Raw genomic sequence first — 18,046 nt, forward strand, 5'->3', positions numbered from 1 at the left:
ACTTGCATAACAATGACTTTGTCCCACCTATGAGATGTGGACTCGAGTCATGTGACTTGGACTCGAGTCAGACTCGAGTCATGAATTTGATGACTTGTGACTCGACTTGGACTTGCATAACAATGACTTTGTCCCACCTCTGGTATCTACTGACTATAGCAGAAGCTACTTACCGTAGTAGTATCTACTGACTGTATAGTAGTATCTACTGAATGTAGTGGTATATATTGACTGTTTTAGTATCTCCTAACTCTGTAGTAGTATCTACCAACTCGATAGCAGTATCTACTATCACTCCAGCAGTGCATACCGACTTTGGTGGTACCTGCTTTAACTACAGCAGTGCATACTGACTGGTGCTACCTGCTATCACTACAGCAGTACATATAAACTATTTTAGCACAAACTACTAACTTGACAGAGTGCCGTCGTGAGGCCTAGTCCCGTGCAGAGCCCCCGGCCTCGCCCAGCCGGCCGAGGTGGCACCGTGGCAGGCTGGGGCTGGGCCGCTACCCTCCCCCGCCATCCCCCCGCCCGCTCTACAATAATAGTACCTAAGCGCTATAATATTAGTATCTACCAATCCTATAGTAGTAAGTGCACACATTGGGGTGGGGGGGGAGGATATGACACTTTGAAGGATTTACCTCCGCGTTGTGTGTATTTTTTGGGCATTTTTTACGCGAAAGAAAAAATCCCCCCCTCCCAACGAACGCGTGTTCGTTGCTCGGGGCAACCCCGGTCAGCTTTGTCGCGCATGCGCAAAGTTTGTGCTTTGGTCACAAAAGCAAAGTTTGTGGGGAATAATAGCCATTTTTAAATCCTTTATATTATATTAAGTTTGCTTGCTTGCTTACGACCGTGCAAATCTTTCGGTCGTTTTTTAACCCACTTCCCGTGATCCAATCGAGCTGACATTTTGCACACAGACTCGTTGTGCGTGACAATTTCTTTTTGTGAAAATTTTTTTTCAAAAATTTTACACTTTTTAGGTAATTTTTTTTTTATATTTATTTACCTATTGCTTAATGGTGGCAGGCAATCATCTGACCCATAGGTGGCAGCCATCTCAAGCCAGAGGACGAGATGACTCTAGCCGCCCATTTCAAAGACCAATGTGGGCTGGGTTGTGGCGCATTGAACACGCATATAAAGGATTTATAGTGAAAAACTTAGTTTTTACGGGTTAATTTTTATACTTTATAGGCATAAGAAATTACGAAATAACACTAACACTACCCAGGAACAAAAATTGTGTTACATAGTGGAATCGTATACTCCATTTATAAAATAACATCACATTGTGATTATCTTTACTGATTATGGGTTTTAAAATGTTATTTTCTGATTATTTTGTGAGATAAACTTTGTTATTAAAGTTGTCAATTTGTAGCGTTACCCACAAAATTGGTGCTTTGCAAAATGTTAGGCAGAGCAATTGAACAGTGCTGGTTTTCATGATAATGTTTAATAGTTCATGTATTTAATTGTTTTTTTTCATTTTACCGAAAGCATATACATGGTGAATGTTATATGTTGAAAAGTTGTAATGATTGCAAGACTCATAGGCTCATGCTGGATGAACTGCAGTGGAAAGAGTTTGCCGGTCTTTATTGGCACTGGAAGCCATCAAGGGTATAAAGAGTGGCAAGGCAGCAGGCATTAAGACATCTGCACTAAAAAGTTAAAGAACGTTGCACTAACAACAAGGGATTGGCTCTTGAGAATGTTACATTCCTGTGCTCATACCCAAAATACGGAAGATTTGTTGTCGCGTTTCCAAAGCCAGGAAAAGACCCATCTGACCCTAAGAGCGTCTGACCAATGTCCTTGCTCTGCGACCTCTTCAAACTTTTTGAGAGACTTATCTTGAACCAGCAATCACCTATACTGGAGGAACAACTCATTCCAGAACAATGTGATTTCCAGCCGTGCAAGTCCTGCACTGGCCAGGTGCTAAACCTCACCCAGTCCATAGAAGACGGTTTCGAGAACAACCAAATCACTGGTGTCGCCTTGGTCAACTTATCAGCAGCATATGACACTTGTTAACCAGATAATTCTCCTTTCAAAGATCTACAGCATGACAAAGTACCACCACTGAGTCGGAATAATTCTGTAACTGCACGAGGAAGGACTTTTGACTTTGATGGATGGAAACAATAAGTAATATTTAAAATACTTTAAAAAAAACACGCTTTAATGAAATGTAGTGTACGAGTAATGGCAAAACTCCACGAATCCAGGAAGTGGCTCCGAAGCTTGCCATAACGTAAGGGACTGTGGTGATTTACAACCAACGTGAGTTGAGCGTGGACAATTAGACCAAAGCCGAAACATAACATTAAAAAGATGGTTACATTTTTTTAAATGATAGAATATAGTATTGTCATCAGTATGACATAAGTATACCAAGTTTGCGGTCGATATCATATTGGGAAGTGGGTTAAAATTTAGTTACAAGATTTGAGGATACGACAACAACAGACAGTGAGTTAAATAAAAGCGTGTAAAAATAATCGGCACTGGAAGTACAGCAAGCTCAACAACACAGTGAGGGTTATGCAATTACAAGTTACGGGAAACTGATGTCGCAATAATCTTCATTTATTTCATATTTACGTCTCATCTCAAAATATAGCAACTCTACACAAGATGCTGCCTTTAGGGGGAATTCTAAATTAAATCGTGGTCATCCGCGTCAATATATGTCAACATGAATCCTTAAGTATTTTGTAATTATGAAATTGCTGTGTATATCGTCGGTTTGTGGCCTGTGCAATCTGCTGGACTCTCGTTACGTGATTGTGAAAAGGGAGTGAGTGGGTGGTGCTGTGTGATCTGGGGTGTGGCTGATGTTGATGTAGAGTCACAACTTTATTTTTACATGGGTGACCGTGTTGTCCATGATGGTATACCGTGTGAGGATATGCAAGGGAAAGGTGCCAAGTTTGTGGAAAGTGAATAAATGTTTTGACACCGAATCGTCAATGTGCACGCAAGAATCCCGCTACAACCCAAACACATTGTTGAGGAAATGCTGTTAGCAAGCACCTATTACGGGGTTCGCAGGGGGTGGTGGAGCCAGCACCATGCTCGGCCACCTTTGTCTCCCCAGTGCTAATGTGTTCGCACCGTGCGGGGTGCTCATTAACGTTTGCAGTGACTGAGTATTTTACTGAATACTTTCAAGTAAGCTCTTATACAGTACGAATTGGAAACGGCAAAAACTAATCTCGACGTTTCAGCTGCTTTGCCTGCAAGTAATTACGAGAGAACATAAAACATGCAAAATCAACGTGTGTTAAATCCACAGACCATACTCAATCCGTGGTGTGTTAAATGTTAGTATTTGGGTGCTATACATTTCCACATACGCCACTTCGTTGAGCCATCATTCGTGGCCAGGTGGCTTTTGAAAAAGAGCTTTTTAACTCCGTAGACCTTACCTGGTAGAATAAAACATAGTTTTAAATCGTATTTTTAGAGTCGCTGCTAAACCCACAGAATATTCCATCTACAGACCATACCCACCCGACAGCGTGTGTTCAATCCACAGACCATTCCCAACCCATGCAGCGTGTTAAATCCACACACCATGTCCAACCCATAGCATGTGTTAAATGCACAGACCTGTGTTCAATCCACAGAACATGCCCAACCTATAGTGTGTTCAATCCACAGAGCATGCCCAACCCATGTGTTTAAAATCCACAGAGCATGCCCAACCACAGCTTGTGTTACATCCACAGAGCATGTCCAACCCATGGCGTGTGTTAAATGCACAGACCTGTATTCAATCCACAGATCATGCCTAATATATAGCGTGTTAAATCCACAGAGCATGCCCAACTCATAGCGTGTTAAATCCACAGCATGCCCAATCCACAGCGTGTTAAATCCACAGAGCATGCTGGCCTTAGAGAACACCGCTCGAGCACGCGTGTGCCACTGCTGTCGAGTGCCCGCCACAACAATCCATCCCCCCAGCCCTCCGCGGGCTGGCTGCCACACGGCACAATGGAGCCGAACTGCGGCGAACAAGTCGCCCAGTGGGGCCCGGCGAGCCCGTGTCCCCGGACTGCTCGCGGCCCCGGTGAACAACACAAAGACCCCGCGAGCTCGAGCCACGATGACCGCCGGGCGTGTGGCTTCGCTTCACGCGAGCCGTGCTGCGGCTGCTTCTAGAAGTTCTCGAATGCGTCCTCGATCGGGGTTCTTAGGGTTCGCTGTAGCGGAGTGACTCACGATGACACGCAAAGACTGTCGGCGAGACGCGGGCTGCGCAGTGCTGAGTGGGATGCCAAGACCCAACTCAGCGGTGGATTCAAACGAAGGGCACAAAGTAGAATGCCCGTAAAATATAATAGTTCTGTTTGCCGTTACACGTTTAGTAGTCTATGGGCAATGCTTTTACCATGACATTCCATAGGTATTGCTGTTACCATGATAGCTATGGAAATTGCTGTTATACCACGATCATCTATGGGCATTGCTGTGATACACCACGATAGTCTATGAGCATTGCTGTTATATCACGATGATCTGTGTATTTCTGTTATACCACGATCGTCTATGAGCACGTGGAAACGAAAGCGCCGCGGGCGTGTTGATCGGGGCTTTGAGAATTCTCGAGAGCGAGGGGGCGGGGCTTTGAGAATTCTCGAGATCGAGGGGGCGGGGCTTTGAGAATTTTCGAGCGAGGGGGCGGGGCTTTGGGAATTCTCGAGAGCGAGGGGGCGGGGCTTTGATCATTCTCGAGCGCGAGGGGGCGGGGCTTTGATAATTCTCGCTAGCGAGGAGGCGGGGCTTCTATAATTCTCGCGCGCGAGAGGGCGGGGCTTCGCCAAACTTCCACCAATCACCGGAGCACGCCGTGCGAGACCCCCGCCCGCGTCTTCTCGAAATTTCGCGCTTGCTACAAACAGCGGCGCGCAGGAGCCCGCCTCGCTCACACAGAAGTCTGACGCAGCCGCAGCGAGACGCAGACCACGCTACTCCTTTGACTACTGCAGACTGCTACGGCAGAACGATACGAGGTAACGACCGCTGCTGTAGCTCGATGTGTAATGTTGAAGCAACCCTGGAGCGCTGCTGGCGGACCCCGCGGTGACCCGACACCAACGGCCGACGCCCGCCACTGGCGGGGGACGCGAGAGGGCGAGCGAGGCCGCCTTGGTGGAGGGTGCCGTGGGGTGCCGTGTGGGTGGGCGGTGGTGCAGGCGGAGCGGTCAGCGGGTGGCGCCCGTGAGGGGGAACATTCTGGAAGGTTCTCCACCGCCTCCATAGGGGCTCTGTTGTCTACATAGGGGCCCCGTGTCTCTATAGGGGATCCGTGTCTCTACAGGGGATCCGTGTCTCTGTAGGGGCTCTGTGTCTCTATAGGGGCTCTGTTTACATAGGGGATCCGTGTCTCTGTAGGGGATCTGTGTCTCTGTAGGGGATCTGTGTCTTTGTAGGGGATCTGTGTCTTTGTAGGGGATCTGTGTTTCTAGGGGATATGTGTCTCTATAGGGGATCTGTGTCTCTATAGGGGTTTTGTGTCTCTATAGGGCCTCTGTGTCTCTGTAGGGGATCTGTCTCTATAGGGGCTCCGTGTCTCTATAGGGGATCTGTGTCTCCATAGGGGATCTGTGTCTCCGTAGGGGATCCGTGTCTATAGGGGCTCCGTGTTTCTATAGGGGATCTGTGTCTCTATAGGGGCTCTGTCTCCATAGGGGCTCCGTGTCTTTATAGGGGATCTGTGTCTATAGGGGTTTGTGTCTCCATAGGGGCTCCGTGTCTATAGGGGATCTGTCTCTATAGGGGATCCGTGTCTCTATAGGGGATCCGTGTCTCTATAGGGGATCTGTGTCTCTATAGGGGCTCCGTGTCTCTATAGGGGCTCCGTGTCTCTATAGGGGATCCGTGTCTCTATAGGGGATATGTGTCTGTAGGGGCTCTGTGTCTCTATAGGGGCTCCGTGTCTCCATAGGGACTCTGTTTCCATAGGGGATCCGTGTCTCCATAGGGGATCCGTGTCTCCATAGGGGTTCCGTGTCTCTATAGGGGTTCCGTGTCTCTATAGGGGCTCCGTGTCTCTATAGGGGCTCCGTGTCTCCATAGGGGTTCCGTGTCTCCATAGGGGTTCCGTGTCTCCATAGGGGCTCCGTGTCTCCATACGGGCTCCGTGTCTCCATACGGGCTCCGTGTCTCCATACGGGCTCCGTGTCTCCATACGGGTTCCGTGTCTCTATAGGGGTTCCGTGTCTCTATAGGGGCTCCGTGTTTCTATAGGGGCTCCGTGTCTCTATAGGGGTTCCGTGTCTCCATACGGGCTCCGTGTCTCCATACGGGCTCCGTGTCTCCATACGGGCTCCGTGTCTCTATAGGGGTTCCGTGTCTCTATAGGGGTTCCGTGTCTCTATAGGGGTTCCGTGTCTCTATAGGGGTTCCGTGTCTCTATAGGGGTTCCGTGTCTCTATAGGGGCTCCGTGTCTCCATACGGGCTCTGTGTCTCCATAGGGGCTCCGTGTCTCTATAGGGGTTATGTGGCTCAGTGGGTGCCCCCACGCGTCTTCTGCGCTCGCTGCCTCCACAGATGCCCGAGGTGTCCGAGACGACGCAGCCCATGGCTGCGGGGAGTGGCGAGGAGGCGGAGACCTTCGCCTTCCAGGCGGAGATTGCCCAGCTCATGTCCCTCATCATCAACACCTTCTACTCCAACAAGGAGATCTTCCTGCGCGAGCTCATCTCCAACAGCTCCGACGTACGGAACCACTCGCACCCCGCTCCTCACAAACACGGATAGACACCTCGCTCCGTACACACACGAACACACCCCACTCACACCCTCACACACGAACACACCCCGCTCCACACCCTCACACACAGACACACCCGCTCCACACACCCTCACACACAGACACACCCCACTCACACCCTCACACACTGACACACCCGCTCCACACACCCTCACACACGGACACACCCCGCTCCTCACCCTCACACACAGACACACCCGCTCCACACACCCTCACACACAGACACACCCCACTCACACCCTCACACACGGACACACCCCTTTCCTCACCCTCACACACGGACACACCCCGCTCCTCACCCTCACACACGGACACACCCCGCTCCTCACACCCTCACACACAGACACGCCGCTCCACACACCCTCACACACAGACACCCCGCTCCTCACATCCTCACACACAGACACACCCCGCTCCTCACACACAGACACACCCCGCTCCTCACACCCTCACACACGGACACTACCCGCTCCACACACCCTCACACACAGACACACCCCGCTCCTCACCCTCACACACAGACACACCCCGCTCCACACCCTCACACACGGACACACCCCGCTCCACACACACACCCTCACACACAGACACACCCCGCTCCTCACACAGACCCTCACACACACGCCGCTCCTCACCCTCACACACGGACACACGCCGCTTTTCACCCTCACACACGGACACTACCTGCTCCACACACCCTCACACACAGACACACCCCGCTCCACACACCCTCACACACAGACACACCCCGCTCCTCACCCTCACACACGGACACACCCGCTCCTCACACACACACACGGACACACCCCGCTCCACACACGGACACACCAGGCTCCACATACCCTCACACACACGGACACACCTCGCTTCTCATACACAGACAGACATACACACACGAGACAACCCCCTCCCCACACCCTCACACACAGGCACACCCCGCTCCACACACACACGGACATACCCCGCTCCACACCCCCGACGCCCCCCCCACGCCATTAAGGTGGAGGGGGTGCTAGGACCCCCCCACCCGCCCCATCACACATCCCATCGTATGGGCCGCTTGTGGTCTAATTGTGATTTTAGATTAACGCTGCTGCTGTCATTGGGAGTGGCCCCATGTCCACTGCTGCTGTGTAGACTGCTTGCCAATACACTTCCACGACTGACAGTGTGGAAAGGAGGCCTTCATCCAGCAGTAGACATCTCTGCAATGTATTTTATTTACTCTGCTCGTTTACCTCAAGAGTCCTAAGACTCGTTTTTAGGAGGGTCCTGCGAAGTTTTTGCGGTCAGGGACGATGTTACTGGGTGTGTGTGATCCCAATTGAGTAATTTGCAGGTTTTCTTTCAGCCAGCATTGGGATATTTTTGCCCAATACCTCGATATACGAAGTTGATGCGTTCCTGGAGCTCCGTTTGTATATCAAAAGTTGTATGTTAGTACTATGAGGATGCGTTCTCATTTCATACAATAAACATTCAATAACTTCCCATTCGTATCAAGATCATTTATATTGAAACTATTTTATTCTGTGCAGTATTAAAATACAAAAACTGGCATAATTAAAAGAAACGGTGTAATGTGCTGAATCGTATATCCACACTAACCAGTGTAGTCTTCGGTGCAGTCATGAGGTTACATTGCCCAGCAAACACCATATAACCGTGTATTGTTCCATGCTGATTGGCCGAGACGAATGTAGACACAATTTCTATAGTCGATCTCAATGCTCATAAAACTGACATTTCAGTGAATTTTTTTTTCCATTAATGGTGATAAATCCAAAGTTATACTGAAAGTTCGTATATCGAAACTTTGCTTATCGAGGTATTATTTACCAAGTTACCGTATTTTCCCGCATATAACCCGCGGGGTAGACCACTTTTTACAAACAAAACAAGACCCTGCAGGGTATATGGAGGTGCGGACTATCCCAAAAATATTTGACACGTGACATGGCATAACTCGTTACATTTTTTCATGGTAGGACTATCCACTATGCAACACTTACCTTTGACTAAAGCACTGTTGAATAAACCACTCACACTAAAATTGCACATGTTATCACGTTTTAAATGAATTGTTTGTACAATTAAACGACAATGTTTGAAGTGCGCGCACTGTTTACCGGCGACAGGAGAGCTGGGAGGAGCGAGGGGTGGGGGTTGGGGGGTGGGGCAGCTGGGGGGAGGGAGAGTTGGGGGGGTGGGGCAGCTGGGAGGAGCAAGAGGTGGGGGTTGGGGGGTGGGGCACCTGGGGGGAGGGAGAGGTGGGGGGCTGGGGCAGCTGGGGGGAGGGAGAGGTGGGGGGTTGGGGGGTGGGGCAGCTGGGGAGAAGGGAGGGTTGGGGGCTGGGGCAGCTGGGGGGAGGGAGAGGTGGGGGGTTGGGGGCTGGGGCAGCTGGTGGGAGGGAGAGGTGGGGGGTTGGGTGGGGCAGCTGGGGGGAGGGAGAGGTGGGGGGTTGGGTGGGGCAGCTGGGGGGAGGGAGAGGTGGGGGGTTGGGTGGGGCAGCTGGGGGGAGGGAGAGGTGGGGGGTTGGGTGGGGCAGCTGGGGGGAGGGAGAGGTGGGGGTTGAGGGTGGGGCAGCTGGGGGGAGAGAGAGGTGGGGGGTGGGGCAGCTGGGGGGAGGGAGAGGTGGGTGGTTAGCAACTGGGGGAAGGGAGAGGTGGGGGGTTGGGGGGAGAGAGAGGTGGGGGTTGGGGGGTGGGGCAGCTGGGGGGAGGGAGAGGTGGGGGTTTGGGTGGTGGGGCAGCTGGGGAGAGGGAGAGGTGGGGGGCTGGGGCAGCTGGAGGGAGAGGTGGGGGGTTGGGGGGTGGGGCAGCTGGGGGGAGGGAGAGGTGGGGGTTTGGGGGGTGGGGCAGCTGGGGGGAGAGAGAGGGAGGGTTGGGGGTGGGGCAGCTGGGAGGAGAGAGAGGTGGGGGGGCTATGGAGTTACCGTAGTGCTGCTATTATCTGCGCAGAGTGCAATCTACCAGTGCTAAAACTGTACTTATCTTATTTATTGGATATTTACTTTTCTTACTTATTTACTGTTTAAAGTTCACTCGTTTCCGGTTAGTTTTCTTTGTGCACGTTATGATTTTATTATTAACAATTGATAGTGGAATGTATTACAAATGTAGACTTCGTATTAATATGATGGAATTAAGGTGCGGTAACGACGTTAAATATATGAATGCATGCGGGGGGTATATGGAGGTGCGGGCTATCTGATTTTTTTTTTTACACAAAATGCTATTTTTGCGGGGTATATGCGTCTGCGGGTTATATGCGTATGCAGGCTATATGCGGGAAAATACGGTACATACCAAAGTATTGTTCGCTATGGGAGGAAACCTGAGCAAACCTGAGGAAGCCCATGAAAAGTAGGGGGAGAGAGTATACACTCCAGTCAGGAATAAAACCCAGGCCCTTTTTGCTGTGAGGCACATGTGTTGCCACTGCCGCCACCCTGCCGCTTAGTCATAGATGCAGTAATTGGTCGAGACGTGAATGTGATGGTCGCGGGCGTGGTAGCATATGTCGATCTGCTGTTGCCCTGGCATTGTAAACATCACTGTGCGGTCCCCCGTCTGCCCAGGCGCTGGACAAGATCCGCTACGAGAGCCTCACTGACCCCAGCAAGCTGGACACTGGCAAGGAGCTCAAGATCGACATCGTCCCCAATAAGATCGACCGCACACTCACACTCATCGACAAGGGCATCGGCATGACCAAGGCCGACCTCGTCAACAACCTGGGCACCATCGCCAAGTCGGGCACCAAAGCCTTCATGGAGGCCCTGCAGGCGGGCGCCGACATCTCGATGATCGGCCAGTTCGGCGTGGGCTTCTATTCTGCCTACCTGGTGGCCGAGCGCGTCACCGTCGTCACCAAGCACAACGACGACGAGCAGTACGTGTGGGAGTCTTCGGCCGGCGGCTCGTTTACCGTGAGGCCCGACAACGACGGTGGGTTTGAGCTCCCGGTGGAGCACGCGTGGCTCTCGCCATGCCGCACGCCCAGCACACCCCGCCGCCGGGTGATGAGATTGCTAATCTCAAGTGGCTGCGATTATGCGGTGCAGGGGAGCCTCTCGGTCGTGGCACCAAGATCGTGCTCCACATGAAGGAGGACCAGACTGAGTACTTGGAGGAGAGGTCAATCAAGGACATTGTCAAGAAGCACTCCCAGTTCATCGGCTACCCCATCACGCTTTACGTGAGTAACGTGCTGCGTTTCGTACATTCGGCCAACTCGGACCGCAGTCTGTTTGTTTCATCGCTATTTTAGTGAGCAACCTCCATCCATCGTATGTCGTCTGAAGTTTGGGTAATCCGTCTGTTGCAGGTGGAGAAAGAACGCGACAAGGAGGTGAGCGATGACGAGGAGGATAAGGAGGAGGCGGCTTCTGATAAACCCAAGGAAGAGAGGTCTGACGACGACACTCCCAAAATCGAAGACGTAGGCTCCGATGAGGAGGAGGACAAGGCCAAGGACTCGGACAAGAAGAAGAAAAAGAAGAAGATCAAGGAGAAGTACACGGACAAGGAGGAGCTGAACAAGACAAAGCCGCTGTGGACGCGCAACCCAGACGACATCACGGCGGAGGAGTACGGCGAGTTCTACAAGAGCCTCACCAACGACTGGGAGGACCATCTTGCCGTGAAGGTGAGCGTGGTGCCGCCGTTGTCTCTGGACACACTGGAGGTGACGAGCCCCAGGGCCTCCTGGCTGCTGTGGCTGCCATATGTGGCCTGGCATGTGTTGCCCATCTGTTGACTTGTGCGATGATGCAGCCCAGAGGGTTGCATGTTCACTGCTTGTTGCAGAGGTTTGTTGTTCACTTGTTAAGAGGCCGGCCTGGTTATAACTGCGGGGTGTATTAACCGTAAAAATATGCTATATCTGCCTCGATGTACGGTTCAGAGATTGTGTGACGTAATTTGTGTTGTGGCATCATAGTCCAAATTCACTACATTTGTAACGTTAAACTGCAACGTTGCTGAATTGGGACAACACGTGGCAACATTGCTCCCCCCCTCCTCCACCCAACTGTGAAGCGACTGCAGATTCGAAAAGGTGCCTTCGTGATGATGGCCATGCGCCACAGGAAATGCGCAAATACAGAATGTACACTGAATGGTTATTGCACATGGCGTGTTTGTGCTACAGCACTTCTCGGTGGAGGGGCAGCTGGAATTCCGGGCACTGCTCTTCGTCCCCCGGCGGGCGCCCTTCGACCTCTTTGAAAACAAGAAGAAGAAAAACAACATCAAGCTGTACGTTCGACGTGTCTTCATCATGGACAATTGTGAAGACCTCATCCCGGAGCATCTCAGTAAGTATGTAGGCTTGAGAGCAACTCGTAAACAATGTCATTTTTTCTCCCTTAAAGCACTTCTATTCAATGGTTCTCTAGAGTTGTTACAGTGATAAATACTAAAGCCGTCAATGTTCACCGGGTGTAGACTTCATGAAGGGAGTGGTGGACTCCGAGGACCTTCCCCTCAACATCTCGCGTGAGATGCTGCAGCAAAGCAAAATCCTCAAGGTGATCCGCAAGAACATCGTCAAGAAGTCCATGGAGCTGTTCGCGGGGCTCGCTGAGGATAAAGATAACTACAAGAAGTTCTATGAGCAGTTCTCCAAAAACCTCAAGGTGGATGCTCTCACCATTTGCCGAATATCTTGCAGTGGTGTGGATTCGAAGATTTTGCGATTCGAGCTTTTCCCGTGGTTTGTCAGGGGGAAATCTGACCCTGTCGCGCTCTGCCTCTGATCGTTGTTTCCCCACAGCTGGGAATCCACGAGGACTCTCAGAACCGGAAGAAGCTGGCGGAGCTGCTCCGCTACCATACGTCCATGTCGGGCGAGGACATGTGCTCGCTGAAGGACTACGTGTCTCGCATGAAGGAAAATCAGAAGCACATCTACTACATCACCGGTGCGGGGGGCAGACACGCACGTGCCAACAACAGCACCACACGCGCCACGACACACTCCATGGCACCACACACATACCGCTGCACGACACATGCTCTTCACACAGCCTGCTAGCACTTCCTGGCTAAGAACGTTCCCCAAGTATTGAACTTAATAAGTGTAGACTACAAGTAATCTAATTGTGAAGCTTTGTAGACTGTTAATCATCCCTCGGTCTATAAATTGCATTCCACTTTGTGGTTGTTAACAGTGGTTGTCCTTTGGATTAGTCTTCGCCAAATTAATTTGGAATGTCTACCACTGGCATGGGACTGTTAACGGGAGATGAGCACCGTCGCGATGCTCATTTGAGTAGGGAATTGCCAAACCGTTAGACGAGGCCGTGGTGCCGGGAGGCTAATTTGTGAATCGCGATTTCGCTCGCAGGCGAGTCAAAAGAGCAAGTGGCCAACTCTGCGTTCGTGGAGCGGGTGCGCAAGCGTGGCCTGGAGGTGGTGTACATGGTGGAGCCCATCGATGAGTACTGCGTGCAGCAGCTGAAGGAGTTCGACGGGAAGACCCTTGTCTCCGTCACCAAGGAGGGCATGGAGCTTCCGGAAGATGAGGAAGAGAAAAAGAGGCAGGAGGAGGCCAAGGCCAAGTTTGAGAATCTCTGCAAGGTGGTCAAGGAGATCCTCGAGAAGAAGGTGGAGAAGGTGAGCACTCGGCAGGACTTGTGATGTGAACCTGTCTGGGGTGGGGAGTCACCCCCAAACTGAAACAAAATTATTTTTAGCTTGCCAGGCAAGGCCCACTGAGCTATGCAGCTCTTAGAAGCGACCTGGCCACAAATGATAGCCCAACGAAGTGGCTTATCATGTGGAAATTTCTAGCAGCTATATACTCTCAATGCATGTTTCTAAATGTGGGGGGAAAAACCGGAGGACCTGGAGAAATATCCATGTGACCACGGGGGGAGAACATGCAAACTCCAAATATCCAGGTGTCAGGACTGGGATCGAACCCACGACCTGTATACCAGGCGAGGTAGTTGATTAACGTCTCAACACTGCGGCACCCAGTTCCTACCTTGCTGTGCTTGTTATAATTCAATGTAGAGTCGGTTTATGGTTGATGCAGCACTCCATCCAGTCACTTATTCAACGATAGTCAGTCCCCTCCTTATCACTCTTATATCGCTACGACCATGGTTTACTGTTCCCATCAACTTGCCCCTGATTCCTGCACCCAATGTTTCGCCTCATCTACACTTGGACCAATCCCAGTTTCTGTAAAAACACTTTCTGCGTCTTCCCCTCACACTGCGCTTCTTTGAAATACCCTCCCCATTGTTTCCTTTTCCAAGCCCCCATAACCTTCCTCACTTCAAGACACATGCCACACTCTTGCCTATTACAACTTTGATAGTACTGATAGTACTGTTTGTTGCTGGCCGCTTGACGTATTTGGGGCCTGTGCTCGGCTGCTGTAAAGAAAAATCCACGTGACGCTTGGATGATTTCCACGAGGGGTCTGCTCACTTTTTTCCTGCGTAAATACAGCGGCGCTTGTCCACCATGCTCATTGTTAATGCGCGTTCCCTTCTGTGCCGTGCAGGTGACCCTGTCAAATCGGCTGGTCTCCTCTCCGTGCTGCATCGTGACCAGCACCTACGGCTGGACGGCCAACATGGAGCGCATCATGAAGGCACAGGCCTTGCGAGACTCCTCCACCATGGGCTACATGGCTGCCAAGAAGCACCTGGAGCTCAACCACGACCACCCCATCGTGGAGACCCTGCGTCAGAAGGTGGAGGTGGACAAGAACGACAAGTCGGTGAAGGACCTGGTCATCCTGCTGTTTGAGACGGCGCTGCTCTCGTCCGGCTTTACGCTCGAGGACCCACAGACGCATGCGAGCCGCATCTACCGCATGATCAAGCTGGGACTTGGTAGGCCTCGCGTCGATTCCCTCCCGCAGTCAACTTGCAATTCCCCACCGTTAAATGGGCAACAAAATAAAAAGACAATTGGCCTCATTCCCGTTTCTCTCCATGTACACACACAGGATTCTCTGAGTGTAATTTCAGCAGCATTTGGTACTTCACGAGAAAATTCTGGACCAGTTTTGACTATCATTGTCCCATCAGCAGAGCCAGGTTTGCTTGAACCAATGCTGCTGAGATGTTTATGTTTAACAGGACCCTGCGGGGTGGGCTGGTAGGAATAATACTTAGTACCGGTACAGGGATATCGACCGGGTATAGAGGAGTTAAAGAAAAAATTACTGTATTCTAGTGTAACGTTAATTAAAAGTGTTTGTTTTGACAAGAAACGCTGTGAGATTTAAAGACCCCCCAACACCACCCTCAACACCACCCCTCCCACCAGCCCTCACCACCCCCCACCACCACCCCCCACCACCACCCCCCACCACCACCCCCCACCACCACCCCCCACCACCACCCCCCACCACCACCCCCCACCACCACCCCCCACCACCACCCACTACCACCACCCCACCACCCCCCACCACCACCTTCTGCACTAGGCCTCGCGAAGCCTGCCGCACTAGGCCTCGCGAAGCCTTCTCTGCAGTAGACTTAGCGAAGCCTTCTGCACTAGGCCTCGCGAAGCCTCTGCAGTAGGCCTCGCGAAGCCGCGCTTTTCGTGCACAAATAAGGCGATTAAATGTATCTCGTCTCTGTGTTAATAAATGTTTCTTGTCTCTGTTAAAAAAATGTGCTGCGTTTCAGTAAAGTAATTTTTTTAAAAACGTGCTGCGTTTCAGTAAAGTAATTTTGAAGCGAAGTTTAAAGTTGCGCCGGAAGCGGCAGCCATCTTGTTTAGTTGACATCGCAGGGGGAGCGGGCGGCCATCTTGTCGGACAGGGTCATGCCAAGTGTTTGCAGTAGGGGGCGATGTTGATACACGGACGGACAGTCGGACGGACGGACACATTAATCTGGTCCACTTCGTTCCTACCAGTATAATATGGGTACTATCCATAATACATGATGTTTATAATATGGGTACTATCCATAATACATGATAGACTCTTTTGGGGTACTAGTTTGTGTATATTGTACATAACACAATAATTACACTATTAGCTATGCGAAGGAGGCGTGCTGTCTGCTTGTTAATTTTTTTTCTCCTTGCCACCACTTCTATTTTGTGTCAAAATGAGGTGGGTCGGGTGAGGCAATTATTAAAATGGTCGTCTTGTGTCGGTGATGTAATGGTGTAGATTGTCCATCCTGACCATCCTGCGAGTGCAACTACGGTCCCGAGACCTGATAACAGCCGCTGCGTAGGCCACACTAGTTGACACATTACATCTCTCCCCAGTGAGGTGGGGTTGTTGGATGTGGAGTGTTAAGTGGAGCTTGTGTGTGTGTGGCAGGCATCGATGACGATGAGTCGACGACAATTGAAGACATCCCTGCCGCTCCCGCAGACGACCTTCCACCCCTGGAGGGCGACGACGAGGACGTGTCGCGCATGGAGGAAGTCGACTAGAGGAGGAAGCCCCCCCCTCCCCCCGCCCTGTTCTCCATCACACGATGTTATTCGTTGTGACCCTCGGGCTCTGCACATTCATAACAATTTGAAAGCATTCACAAGTATGAAGACTGGACCGCTGTAAAGGCCTCCAGTGTCTTTTGTTTTAACCCACATGCCGAGTGAGCATGGCTCCACAAGCCCAAAACGCAAAGTGGTCACAGCAACAAACAGCACTTGCTTTCAAAGTTGTCATGGATCAGAGTGAACAGATTTTCCCGAAATTGAGCAAGATTCTTACAAGAGTGTGGGAAAAGCGATGAAGTGTGATGGGAGGAGGGTATTTACAAGTGGAGCAGTGTGATGAACGAAGTGCCGTGTCCTGATTAATTGTTCCACAGGGGTGTGTTGATTTCTGTATACTGTTAATGCTTCGATGTAGTTCTGTGCTTATTCCATAGGCTGCTATTCCACTGTAAATGTTCGGTGTGCAGACAGCTGCTGGGAGTGTGTGGGTATGGTGACAAAACTCCCCTCCCTGTGCAGAACAAGCCACGGTATACTGCATGCAGTGAATTAAAGTTATGTTTTTTGTAAACGTTGGCTGCACAGTTAATGTCATTTTGGTGCTGCTTTAAAATTCCTTGGATGTTTTTTTAATAAAAATGCACGCGCATTACTCGGTTTATGCCTAAATGTGTCAGTTCTGTTCATTGGTTTCTCGGCGCTGGAGCGAGTGGCTCACAATCTGAAGGTTAGTTCAAATTCTGATTTTGGGGTTGAGTCGGCCCAACATCCCTCTGGGATAAAATAAGCAACACTGGGGAGAAAGCCAACGGTGTTTATCCAATGGAGAGACTTTTCTCACATGGGAATGAGGAATTTTAAATTGAGCTGTAAACGGGAGGTGACCGTCACCTCATTGCTCCTTTGAGCAGAACAATGTAGCGCCACGTGTAGCGGCTGCAAGGGCTGTGGTTATGTGCACAGGGGTTACCCTGCGTGTCCCTTCGCGTTACAGTACTTTGTAGACCTGGCAATCTTGAGATGCTGCTGGCTGTGTTGCCTGCCCAAGGGTCAGCAGCCTGGTAGGTGGAAAGGGGGCGCTGGTGGGGCGAGTCGCCTACAGATGGGGAACTCGAGCCGATGGGTGCTGATGGGGGGAGACTTTATTTTTGGCACAGGGAAACCTCGGGCAATGCATAGCCATTTTCATTGGGGACATTGTTACACAGAAACCTGGTTACAGCAAAGAATAGAATTAAGAAACCACTATTGCAAGATCCGAATGGTAAGGTCGTGTTCATCATCTGGGTGATACAACCAGCACAAAGAACGCGGCGAGTGGAATGCACCACATACAACAAATGGTGCAAAACAGCACCGGTAAGATTGTCAAAAACTTAAAAAGTCTGAAAAGCAAATCAATTGGTAAGTTGCTACCAAAACGCTAGTGGGTGGGGATGACCGCTGTCTGCTGTTGGAGGCGGAGCGAGGTGGGTGGACTCGGGAAGACTGCTGTTGAGTCGTGGTTCTACTCTGATGGTGGTGGTGACCTGTTCAGTGTCACAGCAGCGGTATACGACACGAGAAATGCACTGCGACCAGAAATGAAGCCACGTGACGCAACGAGTGGGGGTGGAGCACAACATTGTTCAGGTGGCAGTTTCAATACAAAAACAACAACAACGAGTTGTGCCCCGCTCAGGTCGACACTTGTGCACGGTTTGGCCCGGCCCAGTCCAGGAATTGACGTCTGTTCAGGTGGCAGCAGGAATTGATTTGTACCCAGATCTGATACCGGTACGATATTGTGTTGAAAGTGGAGTTTCCATA

The 18,046-nt window shown here is 51.0% G+C and overlaps 1 protein-coding gene across 1 annotated transcript; it reads left to right on the plus strand.

The window, feature by feature from the left end:
* Positions 1 to 4,861: 4,861 nt before the first annotated feature.
* On the plus strand, positions 4,862 to 16,894 carry LOC144729813 (heat shock protein HSP 90-beta-like). The gene is made up of 11 exons (XM_078610323.1): positions 4,862 to 5,039; positions 6,581 to 6,748; positions 10,384 to 10,753; positions 10,870 to 11,003; positions 11,133 to 11,453; positions 11,958 to 12,123; positions 12,254 to 12,444; positions 12,582 to 12,729; positions 13,155 to 13,423; positions 14,325 to 14,658; positions 16,113 to 16,894. Exons 2-11 carry the CDS (start codon positions 6,581 to 6,583, stop codon positions 16,226 to 16,228), a joined length of 2,217 nt encoding a protein of 738 aa, XP_078466449.1. The 5' UTR covers positions 4,862 to 5,039; the 3' UTR covers positions 16,229 to 16,894.
* The last annotated feature ends 1,152 nt before the right edge of the window (positions 16,895 to 18,046 follow it).

Source organism: Lampetra planeri, chromosome 33 (assembly GCF_965212315.1).
Source record: "Lampetra planeri chromosome 33, kcLamPlan1.2.h2, whole genome shotgun sequence".
Taxonomy (NCBI): domain Eukaryota; kingdom Metazoa; phylum Chordata; class Hyperoartia; order Petromyzontiformes; family Petromyzontidae; genus Lampetra; species Lampetra planeri.